At 48.1% G+C, this 17,447-nt stretch overlaps 1 protein-coding gene across 10 annotated transcripts in view; it reads left to right on the top strand.

Annotated features, from left to right (window-relative positions):
• The window catches only part of KCNAB2 (potassium voltage-gated channel subfamily A regulatory beta subunit 2), a 117,056-nt gene that overhangs the window by 64,995 nt on the left and 34,614 nt on the right, over positions 1-17,447 (top strand). For 8 of the 10 annotated variants that reach the window (XM_083628815.1, XM_083628822.1, XM_083628823.1 and 5 more), the window contains one exon: positions 17,125-17,168. In XM_083628815.1, the coding sequence (XP_083484941.1) occupies positions 17,125-17,168 (44 nt within the window). Of the gene's footprint in view, positions 1-7,032; positions 7,730-17,124; positions 17,169-17,447 lie in introns of those variants that run through there. The other 2 variants (XM_083628817.1, XM_083628818.1) reach the window with 2 other exon arrangements.

Genomic DNA, 17,447 nt, shown 5'->3' with positions numbered 1-17,447 from the left:
ATTGCGCGGGCTCTAGGAGCTGGTTCCCCATCCGGGTCTCCTGCTGTTCCGCGCGCCTGCACATTTGAACTTGGCGCGCGCGCCCAGCCAGCAGCTTTCCTCCTGACCGTTCCACTGCTGCTGTCACTGCTTCCCCCATCGGGGGGGCTAGCTGCAACTGACCTCCCCTCCGTTGGAGGTGTGGTCAGCCCTGACTCCCTCTCTGGAGGAGACACTGCTCCTGACACATGTGACTCCTCCCCCCCACTACGCTCTGGTGGGGAAACTGGTCCTGATCCTCCACTGCTGCTTTGGGGTTCCCCTCTGGCTCCTTGTTTCTGGTGCGTCCCCCCTGGGACCCCCCTTGCCCTGACCATCGGCGCCCCCTTCTGGGAATCTTCTGATTCGCTGGAGAAGCTCATGGAATCTCTCGGGCCACTGTCATACTCCCCTACGCTGCCCTCGGATTCTTCCCCTTCGCTCTCCCAATCCTCTCTCCCCAGTGCTCCTGCTCCTGATTCCCTGACAGATGGGTATTGGTGTTTTGATTTGTAGTAAAAGGTAAAGGACCCCTGGACAGTTAAGACAGTCAAAGATGACTATGGGGTGCCGCACTCATCTGGCTTCCGGCCGAGAGAGCTAGCGTTTGTCCACAGACAGCTTTCCGGGTTATGTGGCCCGCATGACTAAGCCGCTTCTGGCACAGCAGGACACCATGACAAGTGCCAGAGCACACAGAAACTCTATTTGCCTTCCTGCCGCAGCAGTACCTATTTATCTACTTGCACTGGTATGCTTTCAAACTGCTAGGTTGTCAGAAGCTGGGACACAGCAATGGGAGCTCACCCCTGTTGCGCAGATTTGAACCACCATCCTTCTGATCAGCAAGCCCTCAAGAGGCTCGTTTAACATGGAGAAGGTCTGAATCCAGCAAATCACTCTTGGGAGAGGTATCAGATAAGAGCTCCCTTTTCTCTTGTCTCCCTATTCCCCCAATCTGCAACACCTCACCTGCCATCCAGGAAAATTATGCTGCGTCTGATTTTAAAGGCCTACAGATAGCTCACCTTATTTCACTGCCTTGGATTGGGTAATACGTTAACCACAAAGATTTCAGCTACATGAATTAACTGCACTCTTACTGGCTATCTAAAGGAAGACAAATGGGGTTCCAGAAGTTGTGCAGGATCAGGCCTTGAAGGTTCTCCAAGGGAAAGGAGTTCCAGAGTTGAGAGGCAGCCACTCAGAACACCTCTTTGATGTCCCACCTCAGCCCTTAGATGGGAAGAGGCCTGGTCTAGTCCACATAGTGATTGCAACCAGATGAGGAATTCAGCACCATGAACAGCTCCACATGGCACTACAGCTAGAGAGACCTTTGAATGTTGATAAAGCACCAGACAAACTTTAGGAGATTTTAACAGGGCCACAGCTTAGTCTGGTTGGTCATCTTCATCTCTGCTGCAAGAAACCCAGTTGTTAAAAGTTTTGCCAACCATTGGCTCCCAACAGAATTGGAAAGGCCATGGCTCTGATGTGATGTCCAGGCTAGAGCCTTCAAACTCTTAAGGATGGCAACACAATTCCCCCAGGGTGGCAAGGTGGTGGCAAGGTGAACTCCCCGTGCACTGCACATTCTGGGGAAATCAAGTCATCCAGGGTTGGAAATGGCTCTGTCATCTCAGTGTCAGAGGCAGGAAGGTGTGGTTGGCAGAAAGTGGACTGAAGTTAGTGGGGCAGTGCTCAGTTCACCCTAATGGTGCCAGTCTCTACTGTGCTCAAGTATGGCCTTGTCTAGACCAGCGTTTTACAACATTGGGGCCCCTCGGCCACCTTAGCCAACAGTCAGGAATGAGGTACACTGTAGTTCAGCAGCCTCTAGAGCAGCCTTTCTCAACCTGTGGGTCCCCAGATGTTGCTGAACTACAACTCCCATCACCCCTAACTAGCAAGGCCAGAGCTCAGGGATGATGGGAGTTGTAGTCCAACAACATCTGGGGACCCACAGGTTGAGAACCGCTGCTCTAGAGGGAGCTAGATTAATCACCTCTGCTCTAGATGTTACATTTTCCAGGGAGATCCCCATGGCAAATATTACACAGAAACACACTCATTGGTTGGACTACTTGAAGTAAGGTGCTGGGCAAATCCTGCCTTCTTGCTTCTCTCTGTATCTCCATATAATCAAAAGCTAAAGGTTTTGCTTTTTTGTTTTGATTTCCTTGGAAACAAACGTAGCATCTGGAACAGAGTTGATCAGCCTAGGGCCTTCCAGAGATTGTTGGACTGCAGCGTCCATTGGTCATCAGCCAGGGCTCCTCCCTCCTCCTTTTGAGCAACCCCCACTTCCACACAAACCACCAGTTTGAAGCCACCACCCACTCCTCTTATTCACACCCTTTCATGCCCCTGCCTTCATCTTCAACTCTTTGCTGATGTCATGCAAATCCAGGATTGTTAATGAGGCACTACAGTTCCTCCAATGGGGGTTGTGTGATGGCAGACCAACACACACATATATGGGGAGATAGATATATATATCTGGTTCCTGTCTTTCCTTTGCTCCAGACCAGCTAGTCTTTGAATCCATGGGATATTTTCCCCTGCCACTGCTTGCCCCAGAGATCCAAAGAGCAGCTGTTCCTTTTCACAACTGCCTCACCTATGAGCCTGCAGGATCACCATCCCTTCTTCTTTCAGGAGCATGGAGGTCTTTGTGGATTGGAGTTTTTTGTGTCTGTTTTTTAAGAGTTCCCCCAAATTGAATTGAGTGCTGCAATCAGGAGCTGAAGTAAATCTGGATTACGTTGGCTGTATGGATTAAGGAGCTTGCAAGCAGAAGGGAGGAAACGCCAGGCGTTCGGTGATCACTGAATCTTATAAAAAATGGTTAATGAATCTGTGCTGGAAGAAGGTGGTGTGGGCTTAGGAGAGATCAGAGATGCCGAGATGGCCTCTCTGACCCTAGAATCACCTGGCTAGTTTGGCGTGCCAGACTAGGACTTGGGAAACCAGGGTTCAAATCCCCACTCAGCCATGGATGTCTCACCGGATGACTTTGGGCCAATCACAGCCTCTCAACTTAACCTACCTCACAGGGCCATTGTGACGATCAAATGGCAATGGGGAGAACCACGTACCGTATTTTTTGCTCCATAAGACACACTTTTTTCTTCCTAAAAAGTAAGGGGAAATGTCTGTGCGTCATATGAAGTGAATGCTGCGCAGAGGAGGGATGTGTAAGCGGCTCCTGTCCGCTTTGCTGCTTTAAAGCAAGCCACAGAGGGAGGACGGACGGGAACCATGGCTCCCCTTCCCTCCTCCGTGGCTCGCTTTAAAGCAGCAAAGTGGACAGGAACCGCCCGCTTTGCTGCTTTAAATCGTTTAGTACATTTGATTCAGAATATTTTTGTGTGTGTTTTCCTCCTCTAAAAACTAGGTGTGTCTTATGGTCAGGTGCGTCTTATGGAGCGAAAAATGCTGTATATTTACGTTGAGCTACTTCGAGGGAAAGGTGGGGTGTGAATGCAATAAATGAAATGAAAAACATGCAGCATTGACTAACTTTTTCAGGACCAAAAAATCTGGGTGAAATTTTTTTTGGGGGGTGTTGGGGAGAATTCCATAAAGACAAGGAGAAAAACAGAAGGGGCAGGTTCTTCAAATGCCTCCTTCCCTCTCCCCCTCTCCCGCCCCGTCATTCCTTCTCAGAGAAGAGCCAAGGCACCAAAATAAACTCTCTGTGTCAGCTAATGCCCCAGAGGCAGAGCGGGGCAGGAGCAACTTGCCGTGTGCTAATTCATCCTTGTGTGGGCGTTGCGCATGGCAGGCACAGAGCGCTGCTTAACAGCGCAGAGAAATGTCCCTCTGCAGCAGATATCCCAATGCACAGAGGCTCGTTTTGCTAAGCAAGGCGATCTTTCCCCCTTGCTTCTCCCTTGATGCCTTTGCCTTCGACAATGCCCCCCCCCTCCCGCTGCTCTTTGCCTTCTCCGGAATGCTAGATGGGTTCTTCATGCTGCGCCCAGCAGCAACAAAACACGTCCACATTCGGGCATCCCATAATAATAACGGGCTCCCTCTCAAAGAGGAGCCAAAGGTCCCTGCTGCAGAGTGCAGACCAGGGGTCAGCAAACTTTTTCAGCAGGGGGCTGGTCCACTGTCCCTCAGACCTTGTGGGGGGCCGGACTATATGGGGGGGGAATGAATGAATTCCCCCTATGCCCCACAAATAACCCAGAGGTGCATTTTAAATAAAAGGACACACTGCTCATGTAAAAACACGCTGATTCCCGTACCGTCCACGGGCCAGATTGAGAAGGCGATTGGGCCGGATCCGCCCCCCCCCCCCGGGCCTTAGTTTGCCTACCCATGGTGCAGACCTTTCTGTGACAGAAAGAGGGGGGAGGCAGTGCCTTGTTTGTGGGGGGCATTAGGGCAGAGGCGTAGTTTCAGTGCCATGTTGGCAACCCAACCCCCTGGTCCAGCACAAGCCTTGCATGAGAGAGGTACCAGGATTTGTCTCTTGCTAGTCAGGCTGGTGGCTCTCTGGAGACGAAGGAAGGCTGTTTCCAGAGTAGACAGTCCTTTGTAGGTGGAACATTCCCCTTGAGTTGACACCAAGCAGATTTCATTAAAGATCATTGATGCTGTGGGGCTCCAGGTTATGCTAGAGGCATAAGAACATTGGAAGGATGAGGCCAGTGGCACATCTAGTCTAGCATCCTGCTTTCACAGCGGCCAACCAGATGCCCCAATGGGAAACGTGCAGGCACAAGCACAAAAGCACTCTCTCCTCTCATGGCTTCCAGCAACTGGCATTCAGAAACATTACTGCTTCCAGCCATGAAGGCAGAGCACAGCCATCATTGCTAGTAGCCATTGATATCATTATCCTCCTCTATGAATTTTTCCAATCCCCTTTATAGGCATCTAAACCAGTGGCCACATTGCCTCCTGCGGGAGCGGGTTCCATAGTCTAACTATGGAATGGATTGTGTCCAGTGTTACTCCTACACAGAGCAGAACCATTGAGATTAAAGGTTGTGATCCACTTTGGCCCATTAATTTCACTGGGTCTACTCTGAGTAACGCGTCGTTGAATACAAATCCATGAGCTGTATTCAACTAACCTTTGCTCAGAGTAGACCCAGTGAAATTAATGGACCCAAGCTAATCATGCCCATTAATTTTAATGCATCTACACTGAGTGAAAGTTAGTGGACTTCAACCCAACATCACCACTTTGGATATTTCTTGTGAGAGATTTCCCTGCATGCAGAATGCCCCAGATTCTACGCTCAGGCTCTTCAGGTAGGGCTGGGGAAAATGGGTTTGAAAACCTGGAGGAGGTTTGTCAGTGCAGACCAGGGACAAGAAACTTGCGGCCTTCCAGGTGTTGCTGGACCACAGCCCCTCACCACCCCTTGCCATTGGCTGGGGCTGAAGGGAAATGGAGTTGCAGCTGCATCTGAAGGTCTGCAGGTTCCCCTGACCTGGTAGAGACCATCCTCTGCTAGGTTGGTCAATGGAACCTTTCCCACTCACACATGATCTCCAGCTTTTAGATTGGTTGTGCCTGAGTTTTGTGTCCTTTTCCTCCCTCCAAATCCTTTTTTCTTTTTGTGCTGCATCTTTTAAATTATAAGCCTTAGGGCACAGGCTGTCTTCCTATTCAGAGCTATTTAGGTGCCTTTTTCTTACTGAACCGTGGGATTAAAAAAAAAGTGCTTTAAATAAATGTGGAGAAGCCTGCAGACTGCTGCTGAGCAGAGCAGAGTCAGCAAATAAAAGCCCCCGCACCCCACTGTCCTTCAGCAAATCCAAAAGGTTGCCTAAGAGGCAACCAGATCATCCTGCCCTGTTGTAGCTGGGGGAGCAGGGCGAGGGTGAGAGCAAGCAGGCCATCTTTCATGAAACAAATACCATATTTTTCACTCTATAAGAGGCACCAGACCACAAGACGCACCTAGTTTTTGGAGGAGGAAAACAAGAAAAAAAATATTCTGAATCTCAGAAGCCAGAACAGCAAGAGGGATCGCTGCGCAGTGAAAGCAGCAATCCCTCTTGCTGTTCTGGCTTCTGGGATAGCTGCGCAGCCTGCATTCGCTTCATATGACGCACACACATTTCCCCTTACTTTTTAGGAGGGAAAAAGTGAGTCTTATAGAGCAAAAAATACGGTACTTTCAGGTGTGGGCAGAAAGCAGCCTGTGATAGGGGAAGGGATGCAGCACCTGAAAGCATCTGCTTTGCATGCAGAAGGTTCAGACCCTGGCATCTCCAGGGTCTGTCCTTTTGCTTGAAACCCTGGAGAGCTGCTGCCAGTCCGTGCAGACACAGCTGAGCTGGGTGCTCTAGTTGGTTTGACTTAGAACAAGGCAGCTCCCGGCATTCCTCCATCCTGCTTCGAAGCCCTAACAGATGGTTCGCACTGGATTCTCCCCTGGGGCTGGTGAAATATTCGAACTCTCTTCCTTTCCCCTTTCTTGCGATCCTGTGGGAAGGAGGCTGCTTGGGAAAGGATGGGATCTCCCTTGGCTTCGTGGCTAAATTTAGTTTCCCGTCATCATCCCTCTGCGAGCCTGGGGGGGAGCGGGGGGGAGGCAAGGGAGCAGATGGGAGGGTTGGCTGCGGGGCTGGGGTGTCTGGGGGGGGTGGAGGGAGGCTTTCACCATCAGACGGCAGCAGCCGGAGCTGTGAGGAAGCCGTAGCAGCAGCAGCAGCAGCAGCCGCGCCTGGCCAAGACACTGGAGCACTGACTCCAGATTAAAAGTCGTCTTTGTCCCTTTGTTGTCCACCAATTGCCAAGCTCGGCTCTCTTGGTGCGCTTCGCCGGCTGCTCAGCAGACTCCAGAGTCTCAGCCCGAGCGGAGGACCCACAGCGGGCTTTGTGGTTCCTAAAATCCAACCCGTGCCTGGTGAGTGAATGAACTGGCTCAGGGATCTGAGCGAAGGCAAGCAAGACTCCTCCCTCCCTCCCTATCATCATCCTCATCATCAGTGTCCTCCTGCTACCTCCCTCCATTCTGAATCAGGATGATTCTCATGAGAGATTTGCTCCTCCTGGATCCATCTGAGTCTCAGTGACGCAGCTCCTTAGTCCCCCCTGAGAGTTACAGTGGGGGAATCACCCTCCAAGGAGATGCGGCTGCGGCTCCCAAACTAAACTGAAATCCAGCGCCGGGGATCCCTCGCCCACGGAAGCACCCTAGGGAGATGTCCAAAGTCGCCACACTGCCAGACTGAGGAACTGGGTCAGAAGGAGAAGAGGGATGGCTGCTATTTGGAAGGGTGGTCAGCCTGGACCCCTTGTTTTTTGCCACTCGTGGATGGGGTAACGGGCCCGCTGGGGTTATTTTTCTGCGTTTTTTGTTCCGGGGGAGCATCCTTGCAGCTGCGTCAGGAGAATCCAGGTCTTGGGGAGAAGGTTTCTGCGGGAGACTTTCCTCCTCCTTTGACATACCCCGGAGAACAGGTGACACAGCGTCAGGGGAGACCAGGGCAACCTCTAGGTCAGGGCGGCGACGCCAGAAGCAGGCAGGATGCAAGTGTCCTTCGTCTGCTCGGACCACAACATCAAGAACCGGAGCGCGGAGGACCGGCTCAACCGGCAGAATGCCAACAGCCCCAGCACGCGGGGTCGGTTCCGGGCAGTGGCGATGGTGGCCCGGAGCTTGGGGCACCTCTCCGCGCAGAACGCCCCGTCCTCCAGCGACTCCAGTGTGAAGCAGACTGGCATGAAATACAGGTATGGGGAGGGTGGGAGAAGCGCCGTACGTCCGGGAAGAGTTTGGGGACCGGTTGCTGTGCAGGGAGCAGAACCCAAATTCTGGAGTCTCCCAGAGCCAAACTCTTGGGTCATTGCTCCATCCAACTCTGAATTGCTTGTACTGACCAACAGTGGCTCTCTAAGGGTTTTTCCAGCAAGGAATCTTTCCCAGCTTTACCCGGAGAGGCCATTGGGGATTGAAGCTGGACCTTGTGCCTGCACAGCAAATTCTCTGCCTCTGAGCTACAGCCACTTCCCTACAAATAGTAGGGTCTAATCCTCATGGTTCTGAATGAAGTGCTAAATTAAATATCCAGCGCAATATTGCCTGCACTGACTCGCAGCAGCTCTCCGGGGTTTCAAGCAGGGAGTCTCTCCCATCCTTACCTGGATATGCCATTGGGGATTGAACCTGAGACCTTTGGTCTGCAAGACAGATGCTCTGCCACTGAGCTACAATAGCAGTTCCCCAAAGCACACACTTTGAAAAGCAAGCTTACAACTGGCCGGTCATTGTCTGGATATGACAAAAGAAGCAGGTTGGAGGGAATCTAATCCTTTCTTCCCTATACATGTGCTGGTTTCCCCCGGAAAATTGCATATATATATTTCAGGTACCAGCTTCAGAGGCAAAGAGCAGCTTTTGGTGGGGATGTTCTGGGGGAAAGGGTTAAAACCTATGCCCACCACATCACTGTTCCAGGTTGGCAGCCCCAGGGCTGCTTTGGCTATTAGAAAGTGTGGGTGGGAGGGTGGGAGACAGTGGCCAGTTGTAATTATTATTGTTTTTAAAGGCAAAAATGTAATGGCACCTGTAGATTGTTTTTTGGCTGTTGCCAAAAAGGCTGCAAAGGTTGGCTGAGGAAATGCCTGAAACTGTATTTTGGTACAAAGCCTATTAGTCATTGGAACATTGGAAGCTGCCTTCTACCAAGTGAGACCGTGGGTCCATCTAGCTCAGTACTGTCTGCACAGGCTGGCAGCACCTTCCCAAGGTTTCAGGATCTCAGTCCTAACTGGAGATGCTGGGGATTGAATCTGCATGCAAACTGGGTGCTCTGCCACTGAGCTTACCCTGCTTCTGCAAATCTACCGAGGCCAGTGCTGTCCGCATTGACTAGCAGGGTTTCAGAGAAGTGCCTTTCCCAGCTCTGCTTGGAGACGCCATTGGGGATTTAACCTGGGGCCTTCTGCATGCAGAACAGGTGCTCTGCTACTAAGAGACAGCTCAGCATGTTGGTAATGACTGGTGAAAACACAAGCCTGAGCAGGGTCCAGCTCTTTTGAGTTTCCAGCAGTGGGAGTTGTAGGAGAACCCTACAAATCTCCTTGTCCCATCTCAAGAAAGGAGAAGCTAGGGAGAAACACAAAGCAGGATGGATGGATGGATAAATGGATAGGATAGATCCATTCTGCAGAATTTAACTTTTGGTTGCAGAATTTAAATTTGGTTGCAGAATTTAACTTTAATTTATTTGTGGGCTCCTTCCCCAGCCATCCCTCTCCTTGCCTTCTGTTGCCTCTGGATAGGCAGTGATCTGGACAGAAGTATAGTTGAAGCAGCCTGGAACTGCATTAGGGTTTTTGTTTGTTTGTTTTTGCTGCTGCTGAATCACATTTAATGAGTAGAGAGCAGGTGATAGGCTGCCCACTCTGCTCCTTACCTAATCTGCTCCAATCAGCTGAGAGTGGAGATGTTCTTGCATCTTTCCCTTTGAGTTCATGCAGAAGTCAGGGAGAGAGAGTGAGGCGGGCAAGGATGCATTTGACCCTGAAGGGGGGGAGCATTAGCCACACCTGATTAAAACATCCACTGAAAAACTTGTAAAGCAGTGTATTTTAAACTTTCCGAGGATATCATTTGTTTCTTCCAGGTTGCACAGTCAATATCTAGGGTGACCCTGAACAAATTGCAAATGCTATTATTCTAGTTCCATTTTATTAAAAAGAAGATATGTTTACAACCTGTAAAAACATGAGGAATGTAACTCAAAGCATACTGGTTGAAATGAGGAATTTCATCTGGTAGTTCCTGCATTAATAGTCAGTGGGATTTCATCAAACCAGGGAGGGTGAACAACCTTGCAGCTTTGCTGGATTTCTAGAACAGCAAAAGAGAACGTCGAAGAAATGCTATGGGTACCACCACCACCAAAAGAAATGTCACAGGCAAAGACTTCATTTGGAAGGGAAATATTTAAACTGCTGAACCTCGGCCAATTCCCATCTCCTTGTTTTGAAATTCGGCCTCCTTATAATGCTTGTCTGCCATTACAGCTCATGTGCAAAGTGACATAGGTAAAGGTAAAGGTACCCCTGCCCGTACGGGCCAGTCTTGACAGACTCTAGGGTTGTGCACCCATCTCACTTAAGAGGCCGGGGGCCAGCGCTGTCCGCAGACACTTCCGGGTCACGTGGCCAGCAAAGTGACATAATATGGTGACAAACCTTCATCCTATTGCGATGGACCGGTTCAGGCTTTGGAAACTAAGAACTGTAGGGAGGGATCCTAAGGGTCATGTAGCCTCGCCCCCTGCAACGCAGCAATCGCAGCGGAATAATCCCCGAGAGATGGCCTCCCAACCTCTGCTCAAAAACCCCCATTGAAAAGATTCCATCACCTTCCAAGGGAGTCGGTTCCACTGTCAAACGGCTCTTACTGTCAGAAGGTTCTTCCTAACATTTAGTCGGGGTTCACCCAGACTTCCTATTCAACCTTGCTTTCCAGGGTTTAAAGCGACATATCCAAGTGTTGTGTTTCTCTTGTTCCGGGTGTTTTCCCCAGGAAAACCCGTGTTTTGCAGCTGAGTCAGAGCAAAGAGCAGTCCCTGGGAAACCCAGTTGCTGCTTGCTCTGATTCAGCTGTAAAATGCAGGTTTTCCCAGGGAGAGCACTGGGTCAAACGAACAGACACTGCTCAGACATGGAGCTTTAAAGTGCCTATAAATGCAGCTCAGAAGGAAGTGTGGATGAGCCCAGAATCTCCTTCTTTTTTATTTGAATCCATTTGTTTGGGTCCTCCCCTCTGCAGCAGCAGAAAACATGCTTGCGATTGTGTTAGGACCAAACCAGTTCTGTGCATTAAACACACATTTGTTGTTTTAGTTGTAAAGATTGTTTGGGGGTGTGTGTGTTCATTTGTGTGTCCCTAAACACAGGACGGGACACGGGTGGCGCTGTGGGTTAAACCACAGAGCCTAGGGCTTGCCGATCAGAAGGTCGGCGGTTCGAATCCCCGTGACGTGGTGAGCTCCCGTTGCTCGGTCCCTGCTCCTGCCAACCTAGCAGTTCGAAAGCACATCAAAGTGCAAGTAGATAAATAGGTACCGCTCCGGCGGGAAGGTAAACGGCGTTTCCATGCGCTGCTCTGGTTTGCCAGAAGCGGCTTAGTCATGCTGGCCACATGACCCGGAAGCTGTACGCCGGCTCCCTCGGCCAATAAAGCGAGATGAGTGCTGCAACCCCAGACAGTCACGACTGGACCTAATGGTCAGGGGTCCCTTTACCTTTACCTTTAAACACAGGACACGTGCATGAAATCTGCTGCCCTCCTTTGCTTTACCTCTGTTGCTTTAATTTTCACCGCCTTCACTATTCTGGTTCTGATACCCAAACTAAGCAGGTTTGGAGGGAGCAGGGAAAACTACAAGCAGTAGGGAGGTAAGGTTTTGCTCCAGCTACCCCCTGCCCCCCATCCCAGCAACATGCGCCATTTAGCGATTCGTGTAAAAACACACAAACCCGCCGGCTCTTTGCAAGCAAACCAGCAAGTTTGTGTTTAACGTTTGGTCCTTTGCAAACGCAGAATTCCGTAGCAGCAGCCGGAATGGTTTTTACATAGTTCTGTAAGAAAAGGGATCCTCCTTCATGAATTGGGGTAGCCAGTGCAATGTCAGGAAACAGTTTTTGCATTAGCCTTATAAGGGCAGGTCCACACCATGCATTTCAAACACACTCAATGCACATTGAAAGCGCATAACTTCCCCCAAGGAGCTATAGTTTATTAAGGGTGCTGGGAACTGTAGCTCTGCGAGGGGGCGACTACAGTCCCCAGGATTCCTTGGGGGAAGCTATGCATTTTAAATGTGCATTGGATGTCCTCTAAATGTATGCTGCGGAGCTGTCCTTACAAGCCAGAAATCCTTCTCTCTGTAAGTTTCAGCTGCTCAGCCTGTCTGATGACAGTAAAAGAGGCTACATTGCACTATTTGCCATTGTTTTAGATGTGCCACAGCCTTGACCAAAGAGTCTTTTTCATAGCCAAAGACCCTGACATTCCCTCTTACAGACTTCCCATCCCCAGCAAGTTTTCCCATGCCAATATTAACTGCCATCACACTATGGGTGGCTAATGGCACTCTTGAAATCAGTAACTGTGAGGGTGGGGTGCATGATTGCTTTGAAATGCTTTTTGGTGCTTTAAATAGTTTCAGATGCTCTAAATGGCTTTAGAATATTTTAAAATGTTTTAAATGCAGCACACGCCTGTTTTAAATTGTATCATTCCAACGCCGGCCGCGTTAATAAAATAAAATGGCCTTCGTAAGGAGATAGTCCTGTGGTCCATTTAGCAACATTGCTGTGGGCTTCAAGGCACTCTGTCTCCTTGAATCACCCGTTTCCTTGCTCGGTTCACTGGCTGTTGTTAATCCGCCTGTTAATTGGTAGATATCTTTTGAAGGGGCGGGAGCTCTGGAAGGGAGGGCCACAGCTCAATGCTAGAGAGCCTGCCTTGCATGCAGAAGGTCTCAGGTTCAATCCCCATTATCTCCAAGTTGGGCTGGGAGAGAATCCCTGTCTGAGCCCCAGGAGAGCCGCTGCCAGCCAGTGTAAACAATATGCTGAGTTAGATTGACCAAGGCTCTGACTCAGTATATAAGGCAGCTGACTGGGTTCCTAAAGGCAGGCAGGAAGGAAGGAAGGGCGGAAAGTCTTTGCAGGCCTTCAAGATACAACGCCTTCAGCCTCAAGACCTCTCGCTCAAGCCTTCAGCCACTGATCTTGGGGAACCCCACCATCATAACCTTCAGGGTGTGGTTTTTTTACCCATGGCCCCCTTCTCCTAGTGACTTGCCCACTGCAATTGATGCCACGAGGACTTTCTCATAGGACATATTTGCACCCTGCATTTAAAGCACCGGGATAGTACTTTATTTATTTGTTATTTTCACAAGGCTTGATTGCAAAACAACCCCGAAAGCGGCTTTATGAAGAGAACAATGCAATGAAATTATCAGTAAAAAGAACTCTTTACAGACGACGTTTGTAGGGTTGCAAGAAGTTTTGTGAGGAGTATTATTATTATTGTAAAAATGGACAGGGGAAGGATGATTTGTTAAGAGATGTAAAGGCAATATAAAGTTAAGAAATGCATAAGAAGTGGTTAAAACGGTGGATCATCAGAGGTGCTGATGGAAGTCCAAAAAGATTGTATGTGATAAGTTTTGTGGTACATTTTATAATTTGTATGTTAAAATTAGTAAAAAATATTAAAAAAAAGAAACAACTCTTTACAACATTCAAAAAATAAAATCGGCAATATACCAGAATCGGATTGAAACATACATCAAGGTTCCATGTGTTTGTCTAAAGAAAAATGCTCATGGCATGCACCCAAAAGGGTTCAGGGAAGGCGCCTGCCTGGTGTTAATAGGCAGGGATTTCCAAGATATGTGTGCTGCCACAGTAAAAGGCTGATTCCTTACAAATGCGGAAAAGATATCAGGTGGCACCTGTGATGTTGCCAATTCTGCATGCATGGGGCAAGGTGATTTCATAGATAAACTTGATGCGCTTCAGCTTGTTTCCTTCTTGGAGCACGGATGAGGGACATTAAAAACCTGTGTTTTTCTTTTTCCCAAGGGGGAGGGAAAGGGGGGTGGGGAACCTTTGTGAGGGTCAGAGGGTCTGCTTGGGGTCGCTGCAGTTTGTGGGGAGGTGGCTGAGGAATGGGGTGAAGTGTCTTGTGGTGGTATATTGTCATCCTCGCTTGTTTATTTGCAGTCAACTGAACATTTAAACAATTAATAACAATTTTCTACCAATAGACACATAGGCCTCTGAGAACACATGGCAATTTGTGGAACGGGACTTTTGTTGAAAAAGGTGAAATGACTTAAAAGTTAAATGTAATAAAATAGATGTTCGGTGCAACTGTGGGTGGGAAGACAGGTTGCAAAAACAAATGCAAAATTCAGCTGCGTATGAATCACTGTTTATAAGTGATATGTGCTGCAAATTTTTAAAAAAGCACAATTTAGAAAAATTGACAACGAATAACATTTTTTTATTTTTTATTTTTATAAGATGTTTATTAGGGTTTTACAAAAAGCAAAAATTAACAGAGTAAAAAGAAGACAAGAAAAAAAAGAAAAAATACAAAAAATACAAAAATACATAAAAGAAAAGAAAATACAAAATACAAAAGAGAAATAAGTAGAAAAGGTTAAAAACAAATCCATTTTTTCATATCTTTAAGCTCGTTTGCTTGTTTCCTTGACCTCCTCACACCTCCCTTTTATGTATTCCCGTTCACATAGTCAGTTCAGCAAATCCTTACCCTCTTTCATTTATCTTAACTCTATATCTTAACATATTATAACTGCATATTTTCATCCATTGTCAGTCCATTTTTACATATTCTTATTGGCCTTGTTGCTAATGCCACTTAATTTCAATCCAACATCATTTTAACATTCATTAATTTTACAATATTTCTGTAGATAGTCTTTAAATTTCTTCCAATCTTCTTCCACCAACTCTTCTCCCTGGTCTCGGATTCTGCCAGTCATTTCCACCAGTTCCATATAGTCCATCACCTTCATCTGCCACTCTTCCAGGGTGGGTAAATCTTGTGTCTTCCAATACTTTGCAATAAGTATTCTTGCTGCTGTTGTAGCATACATAAAGAAAGTTCTATCCTTCTTTGGCACCAATTGGCCGACTATGCCCAGGAGAAAGGCCTCTGGTTTCTTCAGGAAGGTATATTTAAATACCTTTTTCATTTCATTATAGATCATCTCCCAGAAAGCCTTAATCTTTGGGCACGTCCACCAAAGGTGAAAGAATGTACCTTTATTTTCTTTACATTTCCAACATTTATTATCGGGCAAATGATAGATTTTTGCAAGCTTGACTGGTGTCATGTACCACCTATATATCATTTTCATAATATTCTCTCTTAGGGCATTACATGCCGTAAATTTCATACCTGTGGTCCACAACTGTTCCCAGTCAGCAAACATAATGTTATGTCCAACATCTTGTGCCCATTTAATCATAGCAGATTTAACCGTTTCATCCTGGGTATTCCATTTCAACAGCAAGTTATACATTCTTGAAAGTATCTTAGTTTTGGGATCTAACATTTTTTTAAATGAGCATTAATGCAAATGAAAAACACAGTATGAAAATGCGTCACAGTATATGTATATGCTGTATAAGATGGAGCTTGTTTCTTGCTGCTCCAGAGGGCAGGACCCGAAGAATTGGATTCAAATGACAGGAAAGGAGATTCCGACTAAACGTTAGAAAGAACTTTCAGGTGGTAAGAAAGGTTCGGCAGCGGAACAAAAGAAGGGGGCAGACTCTCCTTCACTAGAAGTTTCAAACAGAGGTTGGCTGGCCATCTGTCAGGGATTCTTTCACTGTGATTCCTGCATTGCAGGGGGTTAGACTAGATGACACTTGGGTGCCCGTTCCAACTCTGCAATTCCATTCTGCGATTCTATATCAGGCAATATACTGCTTAGCATCGTTATTCTGTGTTTTTCAGTTGCGCCAATGTGCGTTTCTACTAATTGTTTCAATCTGTTGATCTGCAAATAAGATGATGATGATGGAGATGAGGTCATAAGGGGGGAACACCCGGTGTGCACAGGGGAAGGGGAATAGAGCTCTGAGCAAAATTTCAAGGGTGTGGGAAATGGCCTGGCCATGTCGCCTTACGGATAAGAAATTTCTGGACCATCCAGGAACCAAACTTCCTCTTCCTCGGCCCCCTCCACACCCTGCTCCAGGCTGATGGCTGGCCCTTTCATGTGGAAGGTCAGAAAATGCTGAGAGGCATTGGAGCCGCCACAAAATATTTAGTCTGCGGCTTGCAAAAAGTGACAGACAGCTCAAAGCAATGCATCACACGCAAACACGCGCAGTCTCTCCCCAAGGGCCAGTCCTGGGTGTTCCTCTGCCAATCAAGCTCTGATGGCAGCATTTGAACCTGAGAGAACCCCCTGAAAATCATTTGTGTAGGATTATTCATATACGTATCCTTGTAGGGTTTTTTATTGTGCATATTATCTCGGCAATCCTTACAGCAAGCCTGTATGCTATGTTGGAGTTACCATCATCGTATTGCCTTGCTGGGGGTGTGTGGAATGCACTGAATGTTATTACAGTATTACCCATTACTGCATTTGTATCCCACCATTTTCTCCAAGAAGCTCGAGGTGGCATGCATGGCTCTTCCACTCCTCGTTTAATCCCCATAACAACCCTGTGAGGTAGGACAAGTCCAGGGAGCTTCATGGCCGATTTGAACCTTGGTCTCCCAGGTCCCAGGTCAACCCTCTAACCCATGGGGAGGTAAACTAAGGCCTGGGGGCCAGATCTGGCCCAATCACCTTCTAAATCCAGCCCATAGACGGTCCGGGAATCAGCATGTTTTTACATGAGTAGAATGTGTCATTTTATTTAAAATGCATCTCTGGGTTATTTGTGGGGCCTGCCTGGTGTTTTTAAATGAGTAGAATGTGTGCTTTTATTAAAAATGCATCTCTGTGTTATTTGTGGGCAATAGGAATTCATTCATTCCCCCCCCCAAAAAAAATAATATGGTCTGGTACCCCAGAAGGTCTGAGGGACAGTGGACCCGCCCCCTGCTGAAAAGGTTGCTGACCCCTGCTCTAACCACTACACCACACTGGCTTCCCCAGTTGATGCCTCAAGATGAACTTGATGTGATGTCAGGAGATCTCTGATTCCCCTGGGAAAGAGTCCAGTTTGGCAAACCCTCCCGTTGCCTTTTCTTAATAATTATTTTGCAAACCAAGAACAGACCGGGGAAGATCCAAGCCCAGGACTCCTGATGTCAGTTCTCTAGTTCCACCAGGGACAGGGTCTAACCCAGCTGGAGAAGGAGGTTTCCCTGTGTCTGATTCTGCATGATTATGAAAGCACCAAATGGTATATCCCCCCCCGCCTCCTCCTCTCTCCTTCCCTTCCCTCGTGTATCTTTTGAGGGAAACACAAAATGCTGATCGGAACTGAAACGACATCTGCTCTCTGTAAGCATCGGTGCGAAGATGCCAATGGCCAGCGTCTATTTCCGACATTTCCATCTGCCTATTAAAAGGTGGTGTTGTTGTTTTTTCCAGAAACCTTGGGAAGTCAGGACTCCGAGTTTCCTGCCTCGGGTTAGGTAAGTGGAATTCTTGGGGTTTTCCTTTTAATTCAGCTTGCGGGGGGGGGGGGGGAGATTCAGTTTGGTGCATACGCTACAAATGCGCTCTGTGGAAGATGCCGTGCACATCTGTCTGCATTGCTTTCCCACTTTCAGCAGCCATGGCTTCCCCCACAAGAATCCGGGAGTTGCAGTTTGCTTGGGGTGCTGAGAATTGTTTGCAGACCCCTGTCTCCCCCACCCCAGCTGAATCATGCTTTCCTGATGGATATCATTCCTGGCTTGGGATCCTGATGG

Source organism: Podarcis filfolensis (genome assembly GCF_964270895.1).
Source record: "Podarcis filfolensis genome assembly, chromosome: 8".
In the NCBI taxonomy this organism is placed as follows: Eukaryota; Metazoa; Chordata; class Lepidosauria; order Squamata; family Lacertidae; genus Podarcis; species Podarcis filfolensis.
This window is presented reverse-complemented; position numbering and strand designations above follow the sequence as displayed.